This window comes from Micropterus dolomieu, linkage group LG16 (genome assembly GCF_021292245.1).
Source record: "Micropterus dolomieu isolate WLL.071019.BEF.003 ecotype Adirondacks linkage group LG16, ASM2129224v1, whole genome shotgun sequence".
Taxonomy (NCBI): Eukaryota; Metazoa; Chordata; class Actinopteri; order Centrarchiformes; family Centrarchidae; genus Micropterus; species Micropterus dolomieu.
Window position 1 is genome coordinate 7,911,530 of NC_060165.1, and position 26,464 is coordinate 7,937,993.

General features: G+C 40.2%; 2 protein-coding genes across 3 annotated transcripts; both read right to left on the reverse strand.

Annotated features, from left to right (window-relative positions):
- Positions 1 to 318: 318 nt before the first annotated feature.
- On the reverse strand, positions 319 to 13,664 carry etnk1 (ethanolamine kinase 1). Its single transcript, XM_046072165.1, has 8 exons — positions 13,388 to 13,664; positions 11,679 to 11,938; positions 10,842 to 10,982; positions 8,617 to 8,759; positions 4,458 to 4,541; positions 4,210 to 4,370; positions 3,346 to 3,419; positions 319 to 3,087 (listed from the first exon to the last, which is right to left on the reverse strand). Exons 1-8 carry the CDS (start codon positions 13,532 to 13,534, stop codon positions 3,015 to 3,017), a joined length of 1,083 nt encoding a protein of 360 aa, XP_045928121.1. The 5' UTR covers positions 13,535 to 13,664; the 3' UTR covers positions 319 to 3,014.
- A 2,297-nt stretch (positions 13,665 to 15,961) lies between these two features.
- Positions 15,962 to 22,454, reverse strand: pyroxd1 (pyridine nucleotide-disulphide oxidoreductase domain 1). 2 transcript variants are annotated; one of them, XM_046072512.1, is made up of 13 exons: positions 22,126 to 22,454; positions 21,897 to 21,977; positions 21,605 to 21,724; positions 20,989 to 21,117; positions 20,499 to 20,572; positions 19,286 to 19,482; positions 19,058 to 19,155; positions 18,788 to 18,890; positions 18,566 to 18,678; positions 17,877 to 17,999; positions 17,058 to 17,195; positions 16,762 to 16,851; positions 15,962 to 16,286 (listed from the first exon to the last, which is right to left on the reverse strand). In XM_046072512.1, the coding sequence occupies exons 1-13, from the start codon at positions 22,201 to 22,203 to the stop codon at positions 16,128 to 16,130; spliced, it is 1,503 nt and encodes a 500-aa protein (XP_045928468.1). In that variant the 5' UTR covers positions 22,204 to 22,454; the 3' UTR covers positions 15,962 to 16,127. The 2 variants fall into 2 exon arrangements, with proteins under 2 accessions (XP_045928468.1, XP_045928467.1); XM_046072511.1 differs by having other exon boundaries at positions 18,566 to 18,681.
- Between the last annotated feature and the right edge of the window lie 4,010 nt (positions 22,455 to 26,464).

Genomic DNA, 26,464 nt, shown 5'->3' on the forward strand with positions numbered 1-26,464 from the left:
ACCTTCTTTGACCATACCGATTACATGATGTTTACCAACCGTTAACACAGAGGGGCGCTGTTTCACTCAATTAAAACGTTGGGAAGACATGGCCACTGCACTAGGATGAAAAGTGTGACAAAAATAAAAGTAATGTATATTTTGCTCAGTAATTACACATTTGTTTGACCAATTATGTCTAGTGTTTGATAAAATTCTTACTCAGCAAAAAACTGCCACCCAGATTTTAACTAAATAGATTTGAACTAGTAAACGTAGCAGGAGATAAAAAATCCCCTGTTTTAAAGACAAGATGAAAAGAAGACAGATATGGGTAAATAGACTGGGTAAATAGACTTTATTTTTCAAAGCATGTTTACAGTATTGAAAAAGTCTTCTTTTTAATTTCACCCCTTACCTCAGGCAACTATTCACTTTAATGCAACTTTTAGAAAACAAAAAATAAAAGAACTCCTACTATGTACATTCATTTACCTTTGAGAAGAAAAGATGTCACATTTGTTCACTGTACATATAAACATATGCTAAAGTGGCCAGAGAGATTTATCGACAGACTTTTTACAGTGTTAAATACAAACACACACCTGTGAAATGTAGAGGTTCATGTTTCACATAAATTGGGTAATAAAGCCTATAGCAAATATTTCAGCAGTATAATTTTGAAAATTCAGATTATGTTGCAGTAGATTGACAAACTGCAGTCGGTCTGTGTAGTAAAAGGGAAAAACAGAAAACAATCTTTCACCCTTAACATGTTCCCCTAACACAACTCAAACCTCTGATTTAATCAAAACCATTTACTATGAAATACATTTATGGACAATTTTCACACTTGTGAATAGCCAACGTACATACATTTCAAACATTAGACCGGATTCTCCTAATTCTTCCATCTTAATTGACCGGCATGAAAGACATGCAACACTGAATTAAAGACAGAAGTGAAGTAACAGGCCTAACATTCAAACTACAGTACAAAATAAGCTCTCACAGGCAAAAGGGTAGACTTAACACTTCAATGTCTACGCCTTAGCTACTACTGTGCGGGAGTGTTAACATGGAGTGGACAATTCAGTGTTGTCAATAATGGTCTCTTCACGAAGCTTTGCAAACTTATTACAGTAGAGACCATCTTGGCAAACACACTGTTTTGGAGTAAACAAAAAAAACTTGTTTCACCACATTTTACATGTGATGTTTATGGTGAAATTACTTAAGAGGGTGAAAATCAGGAGCACTTCAATCACCCCTCCAATAGGCTCAAAAGTAATCTGTTGCTGCATCAGCAGACATCCACACACTGAGCTCAACTTCAACATTTCCACTTAGTATAAAAAGTCTGTAATTGTTATTCTAATTATCTTTGTGCTACATGAAAAAAAATGATACAGTGTGCATTATGTACAAGCAAAGAAATGTCAGCACTTTGGTGTAGGCTTGTTTAAGTATCCGAGAGATGAACTTGTTTTAGTTTTTAAACATTTACATTTAACATGAAGGTTAAAGAATGAATATCAAGAAGTTACTGACAGACGTGTACTCCACACAAATGATTCTTACTTAGACAAGTTGAGTCAACCAAATTCCATTTTTCTACAGACCTTCATTTCAACATTGGACGTGTAAAATGATAAATGCTAACAGTGGTTCACCAATCCGATAGTCAGCAAGGCCATATCACACTTATCTTAATAACACACGTGAATAAAAACTGGTCTATAAGTATATAAAATGGCCCGTTTTTAGTCCATTAGAAGTGAACAGCAGTGTTTTGTAATATTAAAGATGATTCCAAAACTTTCCCTGACATGGAGCAGACAACATATAATGGTTTGGTCTCGTTTTGTACAGCATTTCTTACAGTCAGTGTCACAGTGAATCGAGCCCCCCCCCGGACTGCTGACTTACCATGTAAACTCCAACCAAATTTCCTGTCTACCATTGTGAACACGGAATGTTCAAAATACAGTAAGATGCAAGCTTGTCCCCAGTTAAAATGTAGACAAAAACCAATTGTCATCAAACAAACATGAACTGTACATTACAGTGAAAATCTCCCTCAAGCCAAAAGACTGATCAGTACAATTATTTAACTCAAGGGAGAGGTTAGATGTAAACACAACATGCGCTCCTACAACTCGATGTTTCTACCTTCAGTCTAGAAAGCTAAAACACACAAGCTCTCACCAAACAACACAGCAACAATGTTTTCATAGTTATTTCAGAGCACTACCCATGCTGGAGAAAATAAGGGGGAGTCACAAGGCGGGCCACAAGTTTTTTGGAGTTTTTTTTGCACTGTGTGGCTCATATCACATGTGATTAAGAGACAGCACTGGCCTTTCCTTGTTGGCATTTTTTTTTGTTTCACTTTTTTTCCATGTTTGTTCCTCAGCAAACAAAGCAGGCTTTGTATTGCTTTAATGTTGTGTCATAAATTTGGTCATTAGCTGGGCTGGCTCTCAAGGTGTTTCCCCCATGACTGTGCATATGAGGAAAGTGTCTCCAGGCAATCACATTATTGTTTGGGCCTAAAGTCATGTAGGTGGTTACTATAATAATAATAATTGATAAGGAGGTGACATTCCACCTACGCTGTCTTTATAGTCATCTGAGCAAAAAGAAAAGCTGCTTACAAAGACAATATGCTGAAAATGTTAATATCCCAATTGATATTATAAACCACTGAAATGACCACAATAAATTTAGCTATGTGGGCTTCACATTATAGCAGGTCTTATGTCTCTACTTCACATACCCACAGTACAAATGCTTTGGGCTACCTCCTGTCACGAAGGTGTAACAGCAGATGATGGATAAGATTGTGCTCCATTCAATCTATAGAGATAAGGACATATAGAGGGGGACCTGTAGGCGTTTAACAGGACATACTCTCTGTCTGGCTCTTCCCTACATAAACCCCAAGAGGGCGCTCTGTAGTCATTGTGTGAGGCGCAGCGCAGGTTGGAAGGGAGGAAGAGCAGGAGGATGAGAAGATGAGGGGGTGGGGGCTTTTATTTGGGTAAGTTCAGCGAAGCCACCTCCAATTTCATTTTGAAGTACTGGTTGAAGCGCAGGACTGCGTATCTGAGAGTGTAGATAGAGCGAGAGAGAGAGCGAGAGAGAGAGAGAGAGAGAGAGAGAGAAGAGTCCGTGAGAAGATAAAAAATGTAGGGGACATATTAGCCAGACTTTAAAAACACTGTGCACTGAGATTACAAAAATAATATCTATGTGGATGCTTCACATTTTGTTCTTAAACATATGATTACATAACTGAAATCTGCTGGGTAGAACAAAATAAAATAGCTCATGATAAAATCAGTTATTTCAAGATGGACCTACCCCAAGAAGTCAAAGTCGATGGTGGAGAACTTAGCCTGAATGAGAGCCCAGAGACCCCAGAAGAAATGAGATGCCTAGACACAGAAGAGAAAGAACACAGAGACACAAAGGATCAGTATGTACTCAAACAATAAATATATAAAAAATAAATGTAATTTCTAATTATTGAACAAAACTTATACAAAGCCGGCAACAATAACAAATAGCCAACACAGAAACACAACAGCTTCACTTGCCCATCCTACACACGGCCCTCTTCCTCTTGACAGTAATAAACAAGGCAGAATGTGGCTCAGGGGACAGCACTGAACATCACAAGGGTCACAAGTTGTCATTAACAGGACCTCCCATATGGTGGCAAGCACATGACAAACACCTTTCTATCATATTCAGAGCAGGTAGTGCAGGTTTATAGCCCACATCACTCTGAATTCTGTATAACCCACATCATACTATAATCCATATTGCTGACCTAACACCTGGCAGCAGGCTAGGAAAATCTCCAGAACATGCCCCAGGCTGCTTACTGTGCTCTACAAGTGCTCAATTTCAGTTCTTTAGTTTTGAATGTTTTGGGGAAAGGGCATGGTTCAGCAGTAATACAGAAGAAATGACTAAGACAGGCATGCGCAATTTGTGTCAATGTCGAGGCTAACCTTTAACTTAATTACTAAGAAACTGTTCCTTCCTCAAAATCATATGTGGCACCTACCAGCAAGATCATCAAAAATAACCTAGACAAACCTTTAACCCATTATCATGCAGCCAAGTCACCAACTTGGTCTTTAAAACTCGAGACTTGACCATAAAAGACCAGGTGCTTCACAGTGAATGTGCAATAAACATAATAACAAAAGTGCTTACCAGGGCAAATCGGTTGACTTGGACATAAAGAATCTCCACCTCGCTGTCAGTCACTTCACTGCTCTGGCCTTTGTGCTCCTTATAGACCTCCAGGTAGGAGCGGATCCACTGCAGCTGAAAGGCCCGATCTGGATAGTGACTATAATCCACCTCATTCAGGCCTGCAACACACAAAAACACGACAAGTTAAACCCTCATTTTGTACACACATCTTTTCATACATACCAAGCAGTACAAGTTATGCTTACCAGCAAACTCATTGAAATGGTTCCCAATGTCGTAGGCTTGGTAATTGTACCCAGCGTACTCGTAGTCAATGAACTTTACATTGCCTGGAAAGAGAAGCAGCATTGTTTAGACAGAGACATGGGCAGCAGACATACAATGATTATGTTGTGTTTTCCCTTGGATTACTCAGACTGTCAAGGCTTTTTATTTCATACTGTAACTTTCTTTCTTTATTTCTTTCTTGCTGTCTACTTAGCCGATAGTGGGGCAGGGAGTAAGAGCTTGCATTTTGAGGAAAGTAGACTATAGAGGGAGACTTGAGCACACAAAATGACAAAGAGAATTAAGAGACACATGTTGACTAAAGAAATATGCATCTGAAGATAACTGCTGACAAACACTCCTGACACATGCACTATAATGCTGTTTAGGACAAATGCAATCATGCTGTTAGGATTTCAAAAGCTCTTGTTAAGTAGATGTGGGAAATTTTAGGGCTTTTATGGACAGAGATGAAAAATGTGAAAATCCTGATGCAACACATGGAACATACACACACAAAAAAGTAAAGGGCGGGATTAAAGTGGCTTTTCGGGGTATGTTTGTTTTGGATACATGCACAGAATAACAGGTAAAATGGCCAAGTCAAAGTTATGTTTTGATAAGATGGGAGTCGGTGGGGTGGGAGAGAAGTAAAGGGAAAAGAAAGCAGAGGGACAAAGGGAGGAAGACCGTAAAATACAGAAGAGACACTAAAGGTGGTCTGTAGAAAAATGCAGTGAGCTGACAAAGCAAATGTACAGCAACACACTGTTTAATACATGCTCTCTCAGACCTTTGTCGTTGTTGCTGAGAGCCAACGGGAGTTCTAGCTTTTTATAGTTTTGTGATGTTTATGAGGATCTCATATCTTGAAGTCAACCTACAGTCAGTTCTTGATTCACTGCGTGAATGCTTAAGTTTGTAAAATACATTCTCTGCCTCTACATCTTCGCCTGAAGATGTGTCTCTTTTACTGTGAAAATGGCTGAAGGTTACAGCTGGTCATCTGCTTAGAGGTTAAAATTTGACGTCAGAGCATGTAGAGGAAGGGCTAAAGAATGTGTTGCTGTCTGACTGCATTTGTAGGCCACAGAAAATATGAGGTGGCGTTAAAATGAAAAAAAAAGAGGGAAGCATTCAGTCATGAAGAGGTTGATCTCAAAATACAAACCCTTACTTACAAGCCTGGTTGTTATATTGAGACATCAAAAAATTATTACATTTTGAAGTACAGAATACATTCAATTAAATGTCTCTACTCTTAAAACTTTTGTTGGTGTTGGTCTTGGCTAATTTCTTTGCCTTAACATGGAACATTAGTTTTTGAGGTGGTGCTGGACTACAGAGAAAGACACTTTGAGGTGGGTTACCAGCCGGCGTGTAGGTCCTAGCGGGACACAACTGAACACCTCCAGGCAGTGGCTATAGCCCCCCTGTGCAGCAGATGAAAAGGTTGGGGCAAACACATCTTTCACACATGCTCACTCTCACACTGACATATTTTGTCTCTTATCCATTCTTGCTCCCAAGCAGTGTCGAAACATCAGGCCCTTCTGCCAAACTCTCATTCCTTTTCTCCCCCCTCCCCTCACACATGCAACCTCACTTCCCCTTCTCACGACACTCCCCTCCAATGCTCCCTTCCCATTGGTACACTGTGAACCCAATAGCGTGACACCTCTGCCGCGTCTGCAAAGGACAGAATCTATGAGAGGCTTCCTGTTGGCTGCTGAACTGCAGGTTTTGTGGCCTCTTGGGACCGAGAAAAATGTGTGCAGATAAGTTTCTTTTTCTTTGCAAATGAGTAGAGTGTGAGGGGCAGGGAAACAGCCTGTGTCGGAGGCTGAGAGACAAAGTAAAGAGAGATAAAAAGAAAGAAAAGTGATGCAGCACTTGTTGAGAGTACATTTTAAAGTTTTTAACGATCTCTTTGGAAAACTGAGAAAATGAGTGAGCTTCCACCACTTCTGTTTATGGTTTTATCAGTACAGGAAGTGGTGGTGTTGCTGTCGTGTTTGGCAGACAAGTGGTTTCAACTCAGCAACTACAGAGACAGGAAGCAGCAAGGTAGTCGTCAGTTCTCATGCCTACTCTGTTTTTCAATTCAACAAAAAGGGTGTAAGCAAAAGGATGAAATAGGGCCTCCATCGACAGCTTTAGTGGGTGTGGTCGAAAGTGTAATAATTATGGCTTGGAACTAAAGTCCCTGGACTCCATTGTGGATTTGTAGGTGTGGTCTGTAACTATGTTTGAATTGTTAATATATATGTGATTACACCAGGTGTACCGGGTTTAGAGAAAATTCCTTTCTATTCTGGCTTTTAATCAGTGATACTTCCAATCAGATGTTCCGATAACAGCCTTACTTTTTGAAGCCCGAAACATGATTCTTGCAAGTCTGCAAATAAGTGTGGATGTTGTGCAATACTTTTTAAGAAGAGTTAAAAAGCTACACATTAACCCAATACTAGCATGTGCACTCCAGCAAATGTTGCATTTGGCACAACTGAATGTACAAGAATTTAAGGGAGTTTTACGCTGGGTGTTGGCCTAATACCCGTGACACTGGATAACTTTCCTTGCTGAACTTGTTTGATATGCAGAATCACAAATTAAAGTGAGGTAAGCCTTCTCCTCTGCAAGTTACCCAGACCCTCTTTCCATGTGCTTTGGCCAGTAGGTAGTATTTCTCCGCATTATTGCAGAAGCATGTTTCAGCCTTCAACCACGGAGCTCTGTGAACTAAGCTATAATGGGTTTTAGCTAAACAGGCAATTCTTCTTAGATGGGGCAATTCTTTGGTGGTTTTGGTCTTTTCATGGGGTTTGCTGACAATAAGAAAAACTAAGCCTATCACCAGCCATATCCTTTCACATATAGGCTTTGACCAGGGATCTATACTAATGCTATGAAATGTAAATTGCAAGTTTATGGGGCAGACACAGAAAGTAGCTTTACATTTTAGGCATTGTGCAGGCGCTCAGAGTGACTAAGAGCAAGTGCAAACCATAAAAACATTTGTGGAATAACCAGCATAGTAAGTAGCCTAGCTGCTGTCAAAAGGACAACTGGTGGGCGGGTAGCATTGGAGGGTAATAGGTAGGTACGTGGCTCCTACTGCTGCCATGAACTCATCCTGATTAGCCTGAGCAGTGGGCAGACTATGCGAGGGCCCTCAGAGCAGACTGTGCGTGAGGTATGTCTCTCTCCATTGCCTCCCCAGGGCAGGGCGGCGCAGGGCAGCCACAGCCTCGGCTGTCATTCCTAGGGGAGAAAGGCTAGACACAAGGAGCTGTGAGAAGGGCCCCGGCCCCTCGTCGCAAACCGACGAGGGGGCTGACAGCTCTTAAACACCCCCACCCCACCTCCCACATACATAAAAACCCCCGTAACCCCCCCCCCCCCCTTTCCTTATTCGTTCTCACCAGTTTACCCCGCCATTCCTCTGCTACAAAGACAATGACTAGAACAGTTTCACTGACTGGTACACTCTCATTGACCAAGTCGCTCAGTCCAAAAGTAAAGCTAATAACTTTGCCTGAGGTTGCTTCACATTTATACCAAAACCCCAGCAACTAAAGCACCAAAGACATGTGCTGTCAACAAAACTGAGACTTGGTATGTGGTATGATGTAATGGCATTATTTGTTCAGACTCATAACAGTAGTTTATGTTCTACCAGTTCAAGTTTTCATCACAGAATTAGAACGACAGATCAGAATAAATTTTGTAACATGGAATGAAATCCAAATTAGAAAACGGCTTCACTTTGCACTTCTGGGCCAATGGTCCAAATTACAGGGGGCCCACCAGGATTTAAAATTGAAATCTGGAAGACTGACTCTCCATTAATCAACACAACACTTTCAATTTGTGTTGTGTGTGCCCTATTTCAAATGAGGATTCCATGTAGAGTGAAACAAAGCAACCAAATAACAGGATTGTCTTTTCTGACCGTTCTAATTCTACGCCTACAGCCCAATGCAAACACTGACAATGAGTGAAGCATGTGACTAGCATCGAGGAAGTGCAGTTAATGCAATCCTACCTGAGAGCAGGGACCAATGCAGTTCACACTACAACACAATTCAGTCACACAGTAATGTCTATGACTACACTTGTGCAGTTTATACTCACCTGACTCCTGGTTATAAATGATGTTTTTGCAGAGCAGGTCGTTGTGGCAGAGAACTACGGGGGAGCCCAGCACCGACAAGCTCTGCTGGAGCCACACTAGCTCTTCCCGGAGGCACTGTGGGCTGGGCACCTCCATACTCAACCTGGAGGGGGCAAAGAGTCGAACAGGGTGAATAGTGAAGACTGAAAGGGGTAGGAGCATTAACAGGACAGAAATACAGGGAACCTGAAAATAGACACAGAAATAGAGCTGAAATAGGAACAAAAAGTAATAATGACAAAGGGAAGAGAATGAAACAAATACTGTACTCTAATTTTACTGGCAGGCTTAGTGTAAAACAATTTGTGTAAAAGTGATTCATAATTATGCAATCTCAATGTAAATGAATCCACAACAAAAAACAACAACACTACATGATCTGGGTACAGAGCCTCTTCATTATGTAAAATCTAGTCAATACAGGCACCACAAAACTTCTCAACGATGCCCAACATAACACAAAACTCCTAATTTTAAAAAATGGGAACACTCCTGAAAATAATGATGAATTCAATAAAAAGAATGTGAAAACGTCAACTGAAAGCTCCCAATTTTACTAATACAATAACAGATTGTGACTTTAAGTCCTCACCACAGCATAATTACCACTGCATTTCCTGTCCGTTAGATTAGGTTCTAGTGTTACAGTGTTTTTTTATGTTGCGCTATACTAGGCTTGGGCGGTATCCATTTGTTCATACATTCCCAACATTTCATGGGGGTATGTCCGGTATGATGGTATTTGTGTAAAAATGCTGGTGACAGACATCATTGTTGCATGTATGCCATTGTCTAGCATAGAATGCTATATGTCTATTATGTAGTTGTCCTACTTAGACAAGTCATTCTGGGTTTAAATGCGTATGGCCAAAAAAAAAACAATAAATAGTTCAGGATCAGGGAATCTCCCGTGTGTGTTGTTTACCAACTGCTGGAAAAGTGCAGGGGGTTATCGTGTTGCCACGTTGGAAGATGAGGTCAGGCAGCTTCACGTCGCCACAATACATCAGCTTAATACAGCTACTCCGTATCAGTTTAACAGATCAAGGAGCGTCTGTACTTTTGATTGTATTGTAAGTCATACCATTGAGATTTCAAAATACCCTGGTATACTGTAATACCTTGATGCCTCCCATGTAGGTCACAATCAAGAGACAATGAACAAACATTGTGCAACACAATGTTTAACAATTTAAACACTTTTACCTGAACCCCTCCCTACTGCGGGTGTTGCAGTCTTTATCGGCGCTGCTCGTACAATGTTAATATTTGGGTGACCTCCCTGGATATTAACAGCCTGCAAAAGTCAATGTTTGTTTTGGATTCGTTCTGGGTGCCAAGGTAGTTGTTAATTTTCAAACAATCAAAGATTAATGGTGCCAAAGTGCATCATAAACCCGAAGATTCTCAACTCAATTTGCCTTAGTGTAGCGCACCTGTAAACTTTCGTGTTGACACTGACACAAACTGAATGGACCTTATGTAACCTTCATATTTAGATGACAATATAATAGTCAAGTAATACAATTTTCAAAATATAAGATTGTTACAAGGCTTTAAGAGTCACTGTACTAGTGTAATATTAACACAAAAAGCAGCAGTAAGTATAAACTATCAATCTGTGTCAGACCTTGTTAATGTAACCTTGTTTGAAGATAAAATTCTAAAATTTCGAGGGTGCTTCACTTTTATCTTTTATGCTGTTTACAGAGAAACTGTCAATCACTCTTCTGTGTCATTTGTTGTGAATGCCAAAGCCATAAAATGAACGTAGTCACACTTGCTTGGATTATGAAAGGAATTCCACGTACTTCCTCAGACATATGGGAATAAACAACTGTGACTCACTGATAAGAGAGGAAAGTCATAAGTCCACGTGGAGATAACTTACAATGTAATTAGAGCCTGTTTTTTTATTTTCAATCAATATACTGGTTTTGTAAGGTTTGGTCTTGCTTTTTTGTCCTTTAGCACTTTATGTAGGCTTTTAAATCAGTGGTGGCGAATTCAGTCTTAACTACTATTATGCAATCTTTATTGGTCTAAATATAGGCTATTTAAAATCTGTAAATAACCTGGAGGTCAGTCATCAACTTTTTCTCTCAGCCAGAACTGTGAAAAGGAATGTCAATTAGGCGTTCAGTCTGGCAGATTTCAATAACCATACTCTTCTGTATGGCCTCACCTAGCATTCTGCTCAGGGTCCTTTAAGTACTTGGGGATGAGAGCAAAGTATTTGCCCATCTTCAGCCATAGGTCAGACTGGGGCACCCAACCATTGTGGGCATGGATGGCATGGTACTTGGCCAGCTGCCTGGCAATAAGCCTGCAAGGCAGAAGAAACAGAAAGTGTGAGGATTTGAATTAGATCAGCAAGCAGTAACAAGGAAGAAAATATATATGGTTTTCATGAATGGAAAGGCATAAATAAAAAAATTGTTATTAGGATATACTGAGAAATAATAACAATGTTTAAATGTAATCTATTTTGCTTAATGCATTGTCTATTGTAAAATAAGAACACATTTCTACACTTTAAGATAATGCCCTCAGTCTATCAAATACATTTGAGCATTTAAAGTCTTTACTGACTTTTTACATGCCAAGCTCAACTTCAGCTTTTTCAAACCAGATATAAGAATTATTTGACCGATTAAATGACTATTTCTGGATAAATTCATTGTGCGTCTACTATCATTTTCACTAACTTGCAGTTTATGAAAGAGTCTGCTTAATTTGGCCACATTTTGGTGAGGCAACGGGTATGACTGAAATTTACTAATTTTCAAAATTGCTACTGCTACCATTGACATAACCGTTTCATACTGTGTATACGGAGGTTGGATGGAGGGGAAAACAGAACTGGCCCAGAACTGTATGTAAATATAGGCAGTATAAAGCATTTGAATGGCTGATATGTTAAATTTGAATGTGTGTTTGCCTTTGGGAAGTAGGCACTGACAGGTGACAAGCCCAACTCTTAAGTCAGCTGACTTTGTGAACACACGGCATTTCTCTTTACCTGTAAACAGGCTGGCTGCGAATGTGCTCAGGCTCCAGCGCCGTTCCTTGCAGAAATTCATAACACAGGCCATTGTTGAAGGTACAGTATAGGCGTGGAGCACAGCGGTGTGCATGTAGTACCCTGAAACTTTTCACCTCATTTTCACGGTCAACCAACAGCTCCGTTTTGTTGCCGTAAATACGGACCAGGACCACATCTTGCATGACTGCACCCACATAGCAGCCTAGCAGCTTATTGGTTATTCCGTCTGTGAAAAACTGCAGAGACAAATAAAAGGACAGAGTTGAGAACAGGTGAATCAGAGAAAAGTCATAAATTGTCGTTCGCCCCAACAATCTATCTTGATGCCTACAAGTTGGACGACAGTGGGGCATCCATACACATGCTATTTAATTTATGATCCTGTAAAACTACATGATATAAAATATGTTCTGAGAGGAGTCAGGATCTGGTGAACGGAAAGTAAAAGAGAGAAGAGGAATGAATGTAGCCATGACAGATTAGGGCTTGTCTGAGTGGATTTAAACTGAACTGTGTCTGCTGTGAAGCTGGGAACATTTTTGGGGAGAGGCTGGGCAGGGACACACCAGCCATAATTGTTCACTCTATTGATTGACTGAGAAAAACAGAACAGGACTGTCAGGAATTTTATTTTGCATCGAGGAAGCAATGACAGGCATTTGCTGAGCTCCCACTTTACGCTCATTGATGAATATAGGCAAGGATGGCAGGGCACGTGATCAGCTCTCATCATCACTGTGTTTACCAAGTGGAGCCACACCCCCAGTATATTTCCGCAGAGGAAAATAATTCCCTTTCTGGGTACCAGCCCAGACTTTAATGTTGAGCGCATGTTTGATCGTGCTTCTCTGGGATAATGTAAAGTAATGTTAGAGGATAATGTTCCCTTTTAAAACTAGTTCAGTTTGTCGCAGATTAAATCACTTATGCAAAAAGTCTTTAAGCTTGTTCTATAAGTCGTCCGTTTCTTCTAGAAGTTTACAAGAATAGATTACAGATTCTTACTAATCTGCAGCCTATACGTTAGTAGTGTCTCATCCTTCCCACCAATCTGATAAATTCCAGACACTCCGTCAATGGGGGCGCAGCCTGACGGCATAAACTGACAGAAACACCTCTCCTCGATCTGTGCAACCACTTCCGACTAATAACGCCGCCTTTGTCTATATTTACCTCTTAAACAGCTCATGCTCTAACGTTACATAACATTTACGTAATTATGTACCTCTAGTATAACGTCGACAAAGTAAAGCAGATTTTGCAGGCTGCGCCAAAACCGGTGAGAAACTCCCACCGTTGGATTATGACTTGGTCTGACGCAGATTCCATTTGCAAAGGGGCATCAAATGCCGCAGTATATCCGTAGCTGTAACGTTAATATAGCGAGGAAATTATCTTCTATGTGGGTGTCCGCAGCTGTTTTCTAGTGACATTGACATGGTGTCATCGTAATATCTGGTTTCGTGTGCCATCTGCCTCTTGAACAAATTAGCTAACGTTAGTATTAGCCAGAGTTTTTCATATGGGAACTCGTTGCTAGCTAACATCAGTTGTCGCGATTTTTTAACAATTTACGTTCTAAAAAGAAATGATTATACACGCTATGGGGGATGTGGGTACATGTCATACCAAGCGGACTAGCAGTAAAATATATAAAATTTAAAAAGAAACAAACAAAACGGCACCTTCACTTTGACCTCCGATGGCTTCCAGCTCGGTCTCAGCACCTTGATAAGGCTCAGTGCACCGGATCTGTAGTCGCTCTCGTCAACTGTCACATCTATTTTGGGCACAGCTGGAGCCTCGTCGGGTACGTGAATGTAGTTGGCCATGGCTAAATGTTGATTTCCTGGAATAGCTTCAATATAACTCTGGCGATTAGTATTCTGTACTCAGCGGCAAACTGCGCAATCTATGAAGATTCGTGACGAGCTGCGGGGATATTATACTGGAGTAGTCGGTGTTCGGCAACGCCTCTCCAAAAATCCCACCCACCCGAAAAAAAAATCTCCCGAAGCGGTTGTTCGAAGTATCCGCGTGCACCGTCGGCGGAGCTTAATCATTTAAACATTTTTATGCGTGAGAAATTTCTGAAATAATGTTGATGTAATACTTGACACCAACGACAAACAAAATGCGTGGCATTATAAGACACACTGGAGTCATCTCATAGTCAAATCATACAAACGGCCGAAATGTCTCAATGGTAATTTAAATCGGCGGTCCTTGGTAATTACATACAAGCGCCGCGCTCTGGTACGTCACATCCGTAATCTTCTTGAATGAAGTTTCTCCAATGAAATGAGCTTTGTGTCGAGTCTGAGCGCCTTAAATATCAGAGCAAAGGGCAAAGTTACCTAGTTAATCTTTTTATATACATTCTATGTAGTAAACCCTGTTTTCCAGTCTCATATAAACCTACACTCACCTGGGCTGTTAGCTATATGTATAAAATAATGCGTTTGTGAACACAGTCTGTTGTGTTTCTATGGAGGTGTTTGTTGGGCTAATAATCACCACCAGCTGAGTTAAGATCTAACATTACCCATTTTCGTCCTAAATGGCAGACAGTTTGTTTAGATTGCAGTCCAGATAGTGTAATTTGTAAGCCCCCCCAAAGCAACAAGGCCTATTGCACCTTGCAAAACCTACAAGCGCATCTAAAAAAATAGAATATCATATAAAAGTAAATTACCTTCATATATAACTACATTTATTCATTTAGCTGACACTTTTATCCAAAGCGACTTACAATTGCTAAATGCAACTAGGAGTTAAATGTCTTGCTCAGGGACACATTGGTGGGTGGGTCACAGTGGGGGATTGAACCTGGGTCTCTCACCCTAAAAGCATATGTCTTATCCACTGCCCCATCACCACCCCAGAACGAGACATTAAAGGCTCAGGAAACCTTTGCAGTGGTTTTCTAACTAATCAATTAGTTGATTAGAGCTCTTCTCAAGTAAACATTTCTGTATTATAAATTCTTTACTCTAAAAGTCTAATAGATTTGAGATACTGGAGTTTTGATATCCATTTGGGTTAAGGCGTAATCTGGATTTTTTTTAAAAGTCTTTATGTGCAATGATTCTAGAATACGTGAAAGTTTCACTTTTTGAAATTATGGAGGAAAATTTACTCTTATTTATTGAGATGCACCTTCATTTGCAACAACCATTTTATGGTGGTACTCCCCTAGACATCCCATAGCAGATGCTAAGTCCTTCTGAATACATAAATCTAAATATACTTTATAGCAATGGTGTATACACCCCTGGTGTATTTCCATCTTGACGATGTCTGTTCTACACTGGCAACCAATTCATGCCAGATTTGACTTGTTGCTTGGTAACATCCTGTAAAACATAACATGGGATCTCATTGCGACAATTGTCCTACCCTCCATTCTAGCAGCCAAAAGTGACTTGTATCTTGATACAGGTGCCACACTGCGGGCAGTAAACAATGCCTTGCTCTCCACCCACACAGGTACACACTTCATCCTGCCCCGGGAGACCTTATCAGCAGCTCTTTGGGAAAAGGAGAGCTTTTTATTCATGTTCATTGCCCTTTATTTCTTCAGTGTCTTTTGGAGACTCATGATTTATTTCCACAGTTGTAAATTTGGGGAAAGTACTGGAACAATTTGCTCCTCATTACTAGTAGGCATTTTGGCTTATTACACAATTATTGTTGCGTACACAAGTTAATCTTTACTGGTTTTACATAATGCAGTGAGTAAAAACACAAGGTTGCCATCTAAACCCTATACACAAATGGGAACAGATACATTGATGTGGGCAGGTTCCTGTTGGTGGAACACTGACCTAAAAACATGTACAATACATGACGCAAACCAACAAGTGGTACAGCAAGTATCTTTCCACTTTACTTCTAATGTTTCTTGTCCTTTCAAATGAGGATTTTCAAATAGCAACATCTCCAAGAGCCATATATCCAAGGAACAATAGACAGCATTGTGCAAGCTTGAAAATGTCTATTGTTACAGGAGTAGCACAGGAGGAGCTGTAGTTGCTGTTTAGGTAGAAATTTGAGAGAATGTCTCTAAGACAACATAGAAACAGAGTTTCTTTTTTTTTTTTTTTACCACCAAGTATTGCTGAACATATCTCATTCTTCTGAGTTAAAAATCTCATACCTGCAAGTGTTTCTCACTGAAGTTTATAAAGTGATGGATTTGCATTCAAAAGCATTTTCTAAACATATCACTCGCACTTACAAGTACTTATTTAGTGAACTTGGTTTCGAAAATAATTTATTTAAAACAAAAATATATCCTTATAATATATTCTTAAATGTGCAAGTGCATTAGAACCAAGATACTGGCAAAAGACATGCCCATTAGCTTGGACACTACAGAATGCACGATTCCTTCTCATGCCTTTAGAAATTCTTCAGGCACGCTCAATCGAAGTAGTCCTCTATATCAATGTCTGGGTTGAGCAGGTCTTCTCCATACCGGGTCAGATCCATCTGGTTGAGGATCAGGTTCTCAAAGGTCTCCTCCAGGTCTGTTTCCCCAATCAGCACTGCTCCCACCATCCTACCTCCACTGAGGACGACCTGGAACAGGAATACAGGGATAATCTCTGTGAAAATGAAGCTAGTCGTGATGATTTCTCCAGTGATGGATGACACTAATATGTCATGTGAGTGAAGACATTTTCACATGCTATCCCTTTATAGCTACAATTTTAACAAATAAACCAGCTGATCTGGTTTTGCTTCTGGCTCATGACAAGCCTACACACACACACACACACACACACACAACAACAGTGGTTCCTTTCACACAGCTACAAAAATTCAAGTAACATATTTACTAGATGCCACTGGCCCTACAAGAATGTCTACTAGCATCCAAACAACTTGAGAAAGGCACAATGCACAAAATTTGTGTGTAAAATAAGAAATCCTTTTTTTAAATAGGTGTACTGATGTTGTTATACAAGTAACATAAATTAGACTGGTGCTTTTAAAAAACACTGGACATTAACACACATGAGTATTAACACGTTGTTATTCTCTTCACTATCACCTTGACATACTCCTGGCCTTTAGTACAGCGCAATAGCAGCTCATGATCGGGCCCCAGCCCCTGCCCGTTAAACTTCCCCAGTAGGACAACCTGTGGAATGACCAGAAGAGAGGAAGTTGTTTAAATGCACAGTGTGAATGAGCCTAGAGGTAGAGAGAGGAGGACACAAAGTAGCACTGTGAAATGACCTTGAAGGGTCCTGAAAGTAATGGAAAATGGTTATAATTTGCATAGTAGATGATTAACATATTGGTTATTATTTAAAAATAACTCCCCTGCAGTAAAATGTCACGCACCTTGTAGCTGAAGAATTTGGTAATGTGTGAGAAGAGTTCAAAGCAGAAGTCCAGTTCTATCGGTTCTGACAGGTCGTGTGCCGCCATGCAGCGGCCGGCGTACCAGCCCATCTGACGGGCCTGCGTCCACAAACGCATCTGCACAAAGCGTACACACACACACACACACACACACACACAAACACAGGGGGAAATATCACACTGTTTTTCATCTTCTATATATATAGTATATGGAATCTTCTAACACACTGAACAATGTGTCACAACAGTCACAACAGCAGGGGAATATGTGAAATGTATGTTTTAGCGCTCCTGCTAGCACCAGGGGAACTGAAACAAGCTTGTTTTCTTGATGACCTAAATTGACTCATTTCAGGACAAACTGACATTGACTGGCACACAAAATACATCCGGCACATTTGGTTTACAAGACAAAATTAGTAGTATTATTATATCATTTTTACACATGTTTCCATTCCATACATTTTCAATATTATCCTGCGGCAAATTCAGAAACAGACATTAATCCATATCAAGGATATCAAATTTGTCTTTAGTAAAAGGTGTACAATGAATGTGTTTAATGATTGATGACTGATCATTCTGGCTGATGAATGATTGATGATTCAGTAGAAGCAAGTAACTAATGCTTTTAATAATTTACATTTGTCGAGCTGTTTATAATAATTTAAACAAATCAAATTGGTTTTACACTGAACATAGGGCAGTATACAAGAAGTGACAACGCATTTAATCTTGGCTTTGTAGAAAGAAATTAATGAAAACCATTTTTAGATGGCATATTTAATTTCCGTTTACCTGCTGCCACAGTGGACTGTGTTCCCAGCATGCAGTGCACACGTCCCCTGCAGCATAAACATCTGGCTCCGAAGTCATCATGTGGTCGTCTACCTGCAGGCCGCCGTCATCTGCCAGTGCAAACTTAAAAAACATAAAACTGAAGTGAACATCATCAGGAATCCATATATGATTAATAGTTTATGTTCACATAGGGGAGATAAAAATAATAAACTAAGTAATATGCAAACTCTTTGCTGTACAATTTACACTCATTTTAATGTGGTGGTTCTGTGTGCTAAAAACACAGAGTGATGAAAGCTCATATGTTCTTTAGCGACATCTGGAGGCCTTAATACCCAGCTGTTGAGAGCTTTGCATGATATCTGTTTTACTGTTCACCAATAATGCACTGATTGCCTTTAACCTTTAACAGCACAGTTGGGCAGGGGTTATCTTTGCAACACAAATCAATAAATGTATCTGTCTGGCACGAGGATATTTCAAAAGGTTACCAAAAGTTTTGCACGTTTGGTCCTAAATGGTTGTGGCACCTTACAAAAAGCTAAGATAGTAGCAAAACCTCATATTAACGGCATTACATAACATCCGACTTTGTGAACAGACACAAGAAGATGCAGACTCACAGTGTTGCCCCACTTAGACAAAGACTTAAGGGCACAAGAGAGCTTATTTTTTCCTTTATTTACCTTGTTGCCATGGAGAAATGGCTCAGTGTTTGGCACGACGCCGGTGGCACTGACAACGAGGTCACAGCCAAACGTCTTGCCATTGGTCAGCTGGACGTACACTGGCCAGGATCCTACTGAGGGGAGAGAAAGGCTTGTGGAATGAAAAGTGGGAGGGAAACAAAGGGAGCAAGGAAAGGATCAGTCAAGAGTTCAAATCCGGGCAGAAAATCTATTTCTCACCATTCTCAGGTCTGAGTGTTTGCTGTGGGGAATTGAGCAGATCCTCAGAGGTGGAGATCTTTTCCACCTCACACTGGTATTCCACTGAAACCCTGCGGGGAACCTGAGCGCACACCAGCAGGGAGAGGAGAACCAGGAGAAGAGGAGGAAGGTATAACATAACAGAAGATCAAGACAGACACAGATTTATTTGGAGAAGGTGATGTCTACACAAACAGACTTTCCGAAAGCTGACCATTAGGATTGGCATTCAGTAACACACGACCTCACCTGCTCTGCTCCTTGTAAAACTATCCCTTCATGCCAGTCTGGACCAAGGGCGCTGCCAGACTCTGTGGCAGTAGAACCATGCCCTCGTGCGTTTCTGTCTGGAAATACACACACTCAAATCTAAGCAAAAAAACAAGAATATGACAATCTTGGGACAGATTGTACACCAGCATAAGAGAAAGATAGAAATGAACTTGTCAGGCATTTGAATACACGTAAGGGGAGGACCTGCTTTGAAGGTCTGGGATGCTCCAGGTGCTGGTTGCTCAGTGGTGTAGCGGGTTCTCTTACAGGGAGCAGCTCTTTCTGGTTTGTCAGCCTCCAGGGATGGGATAAGGAACTGTGCTGCCCCGGCGTCAAAGAAGGTGTTTCCTATAGCTTTGTCCTTCACAGCCCAGACCACCTCACAGCCCTCCACCTCATAGCTATACAAAGCATGTTCAGTGTGAATTATCTCTGAACATGGAGGCCCCTCAGAGCTGTGTGCTCAGTCCCTTCCTTTACATCCTCTACACCAACGACTGTACCAGCCCCTCACCCATCACCACATACTTTAATGCTCTGATGACATTGCCATTCTCGGGATCTACCCAATGACAATAACCGTTACAGCCTATCAAATCTCCATTCCTCACTTCACACAATGGTGCACTGATAACTACCTGCAGCTGAACATGGACAAAACAAAACAACTGACTGTTGACATCAAACACACCCCACACTGTACTGAGACCCACTCCATCCACGGCTGGATAGTAGAACAGCAACTCACTAGTCTATTGAAGAAACAGCTTGAGTGTGTGGCCAGTGAGTTTGGTCCTAACAGCTGAGGAGGTTTGCAGAACCTTTAAAAAAGATTAATCCAAGAAAAGCAGCTGGTCCTGACAGGATCAGAAGTAGGGTTCTGAAGGAGCGCCCATAGGGAAAAACTTAACCTGTGTTTAGACAACTTTCTCAAATGTCACCCATAACCCCAGGGCATGGAAAATGTCACTCATAGTGCCAGTACAAAAATGTTGAAACTGTCTGTCTGTTTATCAATTATAAGGAAGGGCTTCGAGAGGATCTTTTTAAACCACATCCTTAGGGAAGTACAACAATTTGCATATAGGAATAATAGGAGTATGGAGGATGCTCTTTTGTATATGCTGCATAATATTTATTGTCACCTCAACTAGCCCAAACGGTATGCTAGTGTTGATGGAGTGATGGAGAGATTACTACAGTTAAGAGTAAATAGTAACAAACTGCCTCACTGACTATGTTGTGTACACCATGTATTTTCTTTATCAGTATGTGGCTGTGTGTTTCTATGTTGAAAGTCTAAATCTAATCTCATTGTTCTTCAGTCAGAAAAACATACACATTCTAATTTCGATAAGATATAAGAACAGTATTTTGCGTTATTTGTGTTTCAGTATTTGTGTTATAGTTTACTTACACTAATTCCAGGGCAATCCCTCCATTGCCAACAACAACAATTCTCTTTGCTTTGGACAGCTGCCTCTGAAACTCCTGGAACACAAGTACATGGAAAATTGTATTAACATTTTTCCCAGACTAAGGAGGTTATAGTTTCAGTCCAGTTGTTTTCACTCTAAATTACCAGACATGTCTAGACAATTTCTATTTTAAATTTTGGATTTGGGAACTGTATGCAATATGTTATTGGCTTTATTTTTTTAAACAAATACGCAACAACAGCTGCAATTACTGGATGCACTTTTGCACACAAAGAATTTACTTTTACCTTAGCAGGAATGTGACATTGACAGGAATAACGGTAAGGAAGCACATAGCAAAAAACATACTCTTCTTTGGACAAACTGCATCTTGCCACTGTAAAAATGTTTTATTAGTTCAGTTCCTTAAGGAATTTCAGACCTGCCTGTCAATAACAACACAAACATCCAGACTGATGGGGTTTGTACCTGGGCGCTGTCTGTGTCCCGTATCCCCAGCACATAAGGGTTATCCTGGGTTAGGAGTTTAGGTCTGGCCCCACTGCAGATACACAGCTTCTCATAACCAAAAACCCGTCCATCTACAGTTTCCACCGACTGACAATAAAAAGAAGAATGGGAAATACTGATTCTTTTTCACAACAAGGTTTGAGTTTTGTTTCTCTCTTCTCACTTTGGGAAAGTAATATTCCTCTTTACAAACTGGATTTGGTTTTTAGACACAAGATTGTTCACCGTTTGCCACGTATTTAGACCAGTCACAGTCCAGTATATTCTACTTAAACTACATGCTGTAACCACATGTCCACAAGGTGGTGATAGTAGACAGATAATAGTCACCAAAAAGCCTTTGTTGAGATAAGTTGCAGGAAATCACTGTCTGGAAGTTATTGTGATTTTGACATTATAATCAGTAAACAGTTAATGGGGAATTACAGCATGTGTGGCTGTTACTTACAGCTGTTAGTTACATGCACATTTTACCAGCAGTCTCAATTTATTGTTAAATTTAGAATACCATTATCGCATTTATACCCACCGTTATAATCTATCCATTTCAGTTATAAGCTAAACAGCTACCTACATGTGATTGTATGTAAAGTGATTTGACAGCAGAGTGGATGACAGTCAGGTTGGGAAATTTATCTTCCAAAACGCTGGATGGTTTCTCCTCCACATCAAACTCTTCCAATGTTTTGGACACCTTGCAAAGGAGAACGGAAAAAGGATGCAGATTATTTAGTGCAAGGTGAGTGTGCTCATTAAGAACAATTTTTTTTATAATATTTGATCTGGCATCATTTGGTGGCTGAGTAAAAGTACATGCGCCCATTGTGTATAATGTTCCCCCTGTACACCACCATCATCATCCTCACCTGTTTATAGTTGGTCACTGCCTTGATATGGGGACCTGCTGTGATCAGAGCTACGTCAGCTGACGGAATCTGGGATGACAGCTGTCAATGAAGAAAAAGATCTATGTTGAATAGCCACATGACATGCATTAAAATAAGTTCGTAGAGCCTCTGTACTTGGTTTAATAGATTTGAACTACGTATCTTAGACCTAAATTTAATTATTTTATACTTATTAATTCATGTTTACCTGCTCAACACATGTCACACCCGCGATTCCACCTCCCACAATTACAAACCTAAATGTTTTCTCTTTTTTATCTGCCATTCCTTAAAGAAAATGCTAAGCTAACGGTCTCTAGCTAACACTAGCTTCCTTACATTCGTGGTTTAACAGCCAAATTTGTTGTCATATTCTTTTTCTCTCTCGGCATGGATACAAATTTAAGACCCAACTGGTAATTGGTAATCGTGTTAAAACACTCTTGGGAAACTGTTGTTATAGCTAGCTGCCCAAAATTGGCGTCAGCACATGACAACACAGCACTGAAGCAACGTAACTTCCGTGTTTACAACTAACTACGGCAAGCAGCAGCAGGAACAGTTATTCAAATGCACCCGTTGAGGGACGCGCTTACTACAGGATACAGGATACCCTAAATATTCTGCCTTTTGTTTAACAACATACTTCACAGTCTATACAACAAAAGCAAGTATCCTCCCCAATTTTGAAGTACAAAACAATATTTAAAAAATAGTCAACACAATACAATAGGCTCTTTTCAGAAGATATTTTTGTGTCACAGTAGGAAAAGCACAGGTGTAAATAATGAAATGCATTCCATTTAGCTGATTCAGTTTTGCGATCTTGCTTTTGTGCATGCTGGATCACTGTCATAGCTATTGGATACTTGAGCCCTCAATGTAACTAGTAACCCCTGTGCTTTTTCTACTATGACATGTCAAAATGTCTTCTGTGAAAAGACCTATCAAATAAACATAAATCTATATGAAGACACATGAAAGACAATTGCCAAAGGGCCAGTATGTTGTTTAACATCCACCTATAGATCTAATTATTAGCAGACCCTGTGCAAGGCCATGGGGTCCCACTAATTATGCAGACCTATCAGAAGTTAAAATCCTAATTCTTATTTTTTTACGCTATAGCTAAATTTATCATGTCATAATTATCATAGTAATATAAACAGCATTTTGTGTGTTTTAGTAATAACATGTAATGGCCAAGTATGAATAAATATAAAAGGAATTTAATGGTTCTCGTTGCCTCTCACATGCGCAGTGGCAACCATTGTGTTGTGGTCTGTTTGGTAGTGTGCTAGGTATCCAAGTCAAACAACAGTGTACAGTTACAAAGAATGTTATAATATATAAAAAATACTGAATGCATAATGTAAGAAGTCTTTATGTTCATCTATTGTTGGGCAGTACGTACCGTACATTTACTCTGTTATAGTAACATTTGACTATAAGAGGATATTATATTTTTGCTAGCATCAGAAAATGTTAAGATCTTACATTGATTTATTTGTTGTCTAGTTCTAGGCTACCTGAATTAAAATACCTGTAAATCAATTTCGCAGTGAGAGCAAGTCCTTTGTTATAAATTTTGGTGGTAGGGCAACCCTCTGGTTTATATTTGGATCACAATTGTATCTTTAATGTCAGAGATTAATGTGGTCACCGGGTTGTTGAATCAGATCTACAATTCCATGAAAACATTCATCAGCCATCATTACTGCAGTGATAAACAACTCACCACCAGATAACAGCTGAAGTACAGTGCTATTTGTGATTTTACATGAAGTAATTGATCTTGACACGATCCCCGTTCTCTGTCAGGGTGTTTGGCGGATAATGGCTTCATTTTTTTTGGATTCATCAGCAAAAGCCAGCACTTGTTCTATTTTTGAAAAACCTTTTACGCTGGTGGTTAACCATGCATGGGAGTATTGATGTCAGCGTCTGAGATGATCGGGTCACTGGTAATCAAACACAGGTTAATGCTGTGCGTCATACTTCCCCTCTTGATTTTCATTACATTACCCTGTATAAACCCTGCAGGAGGACAACACATGACAATATTGAATACAGTTCTGGGATCACGGTTCTGTCGTACAAGGAATTTGGACAAATGATGTTTGGTATTCAATGTATGCAACATAATGTAAATTTTACATTTATAAAAAAATGGTCTTAGATGTTTTTTGTGGATCCATTTTAAATAGGCTGTAGGGACCGTATTATTGAAACCATGCTGCTTCTCAAATGAAACAGGCTTTACTTTAAAGCCAACAAAATGCCACAAAATGCAAATTGCATTGTTAACATGATGTAGAGATTAGATACTCGCGGTACAATACATGTAACCAATGGGCTTTAGTGAGGCGTTACTACACCTGGTCGATCAGATGACTGACGTGGAGAAAAAACATCCAGACTCCCATCTCGTTGTTCTTGGGGACTTCAACAGAGCAAACCACTGTCACTGATCACTGTCTGGTTCATCTTATCCTGATTTACAGGCAGTAACTGAAATCTGCTAAACCTGTTTTAAAGAGGGTGAAAAGATGGACCAACGAGTCAAAGCTGGAGTTACAGGCCTGCTTTGACTGCACTGACTGGAGTGTTTTTGAAGCTGCAGCCTGGACGAACTAACTGACACATCCTACATCAGTTTATGTAAGGACATGTGTGCTGACTAAAACTTTCTGCATATACAACAACCAAAAACACTGGTTCACAGCGAAACTCAGGCAGCTTCGTCAGACCAAACAGGAGGCCTTCAGAAGTGGGGACAGAGTCCTGTACAACCAAGCCAGGAATAACACTGACTAAAGAGGTCAAAACAGCAAAGAGGAGCTACGCTGAAAAGCTAGAAAACAGCTTCACAGCCAGCAACGCTGAATCAGTGTGGAAAGGCCTGCAGACACGCTGAATTTTTTTTATGCTGTGTTCCATTTACCTCAGAAGTCGGAGGTCGGAGGTGGGAATGACGTCACACCCGTGTTGACGGCGTTCCAGTTAACAAGTCGGAAAACTTTGCTCGGCTAGCTTTTTGTTTACAACTAGCCAGGTTAGCTATTGATACGAAAACTGTGGAGATGATTGTGGACTTCAGGAGAATCTCTCCCCACCCCCCCTTCTGTGCAATAGCCCAGTAACTCTGTCTCTATTCAGCCACCTGTTTACTGGCTAACGCTTATTATTTATTCATCATTCTCTATTTCAGAGCTGTTCATACTGTTCATATTGTAGATACTGTATACCAAATCCACCTACCTCAAGTACATAACACCTGCACATAACACTTTATTCCAGCATTCTTTGCACTGTGCTCCATCACACTGTGTACATGAGTACATGTAGACATGTATGTTTATGTGTACCTGTATATCTAATCCACCTCCAACATGTACATAATAATGATAATAATTTTACTCCTGCATCCTTTGCACTCTGCTCATTGCACTATTGTCTCAATCTGTCTATATTGTTTTTGTTTATAGTGTGTATAAATGTGCTCTCTATACTGTAGCCTGTGTGTGATTTTATTATTGTATTATTATTGTTAGTGTTGTAGTATTCGAGACCAGTCTTGGTCTTAAGACCACTTTTTGATGGTCTTGGTCTTGTCTCGGACTCGACCGCATTTGCACTTGTCTTGGTCTCTGACATTGAGGACCAGTCAAGACCATAACTTTGGGAATATCAATTTGCTTTTGCATTGTCTGATTTATTTGTTAGCATCCTAACTTTGATTGGAAGTAAAACATATTGCTTCAAATGCAACCAATAACCCTAATTAATGACCCCTCCCTGCGATGCTTACGTTGATTTCAGCTCTTAGTGTTTGTATGTGGGTGTTTTAATGGGAATGTGGATCTTTCAGATCAATTTGTGAAGTACCTATGATCTCCTTCCACATTTTATTGCGTGCCATGCAGTGCAGGGAACTGGTCTTGGTCTTGACTCGGTCTCGCCCTCTCTCGGTCTTGTTCTTGACTGCTCTCAGCCCCTAAAAGTCTTGGTCTTGTCTCGGTCTCGATAAACTCTGGTCTTGGTCTTGACTTGGTCTCGGTTTGGGCGGTCTTGACTACAACACGAGCAATGGACAATCTTGAGTCAAATTCCTTGTATGTGTACACATACCTGGCAAATAAAGCTGATTCTGATATCTGTGTGTCTTTTAGGCCTTCATGTTCCCAGGCAATGACTGAGACAAGCAGTGGTCTATAGGTCAACGCTAAACACAGGTCCCTTGTAGGGAGTTAGGTTACCTGTGGCAACATGATAAAACCCCTTTTGTTCGCAAATTCATTCTGGAGTTTGTGTGGCACATGGGGAAGCAAGTTGGGAGCTGGGTAGTGTAATATTTGTTTTTGTTTTAATAAACATCTCATGTAGGAGTATTAGCTGATGATTTGCTAAAAGCTCATAACTCCTGCATGTAGTTGTAAAGATATGCAATAATGTGGCTAAAAACACATGAATATTTAAAAATATGTATATTTCCACAATTTTTATTATCAAAACCGACAGATAACATTTATTTCACATGGCTTTAC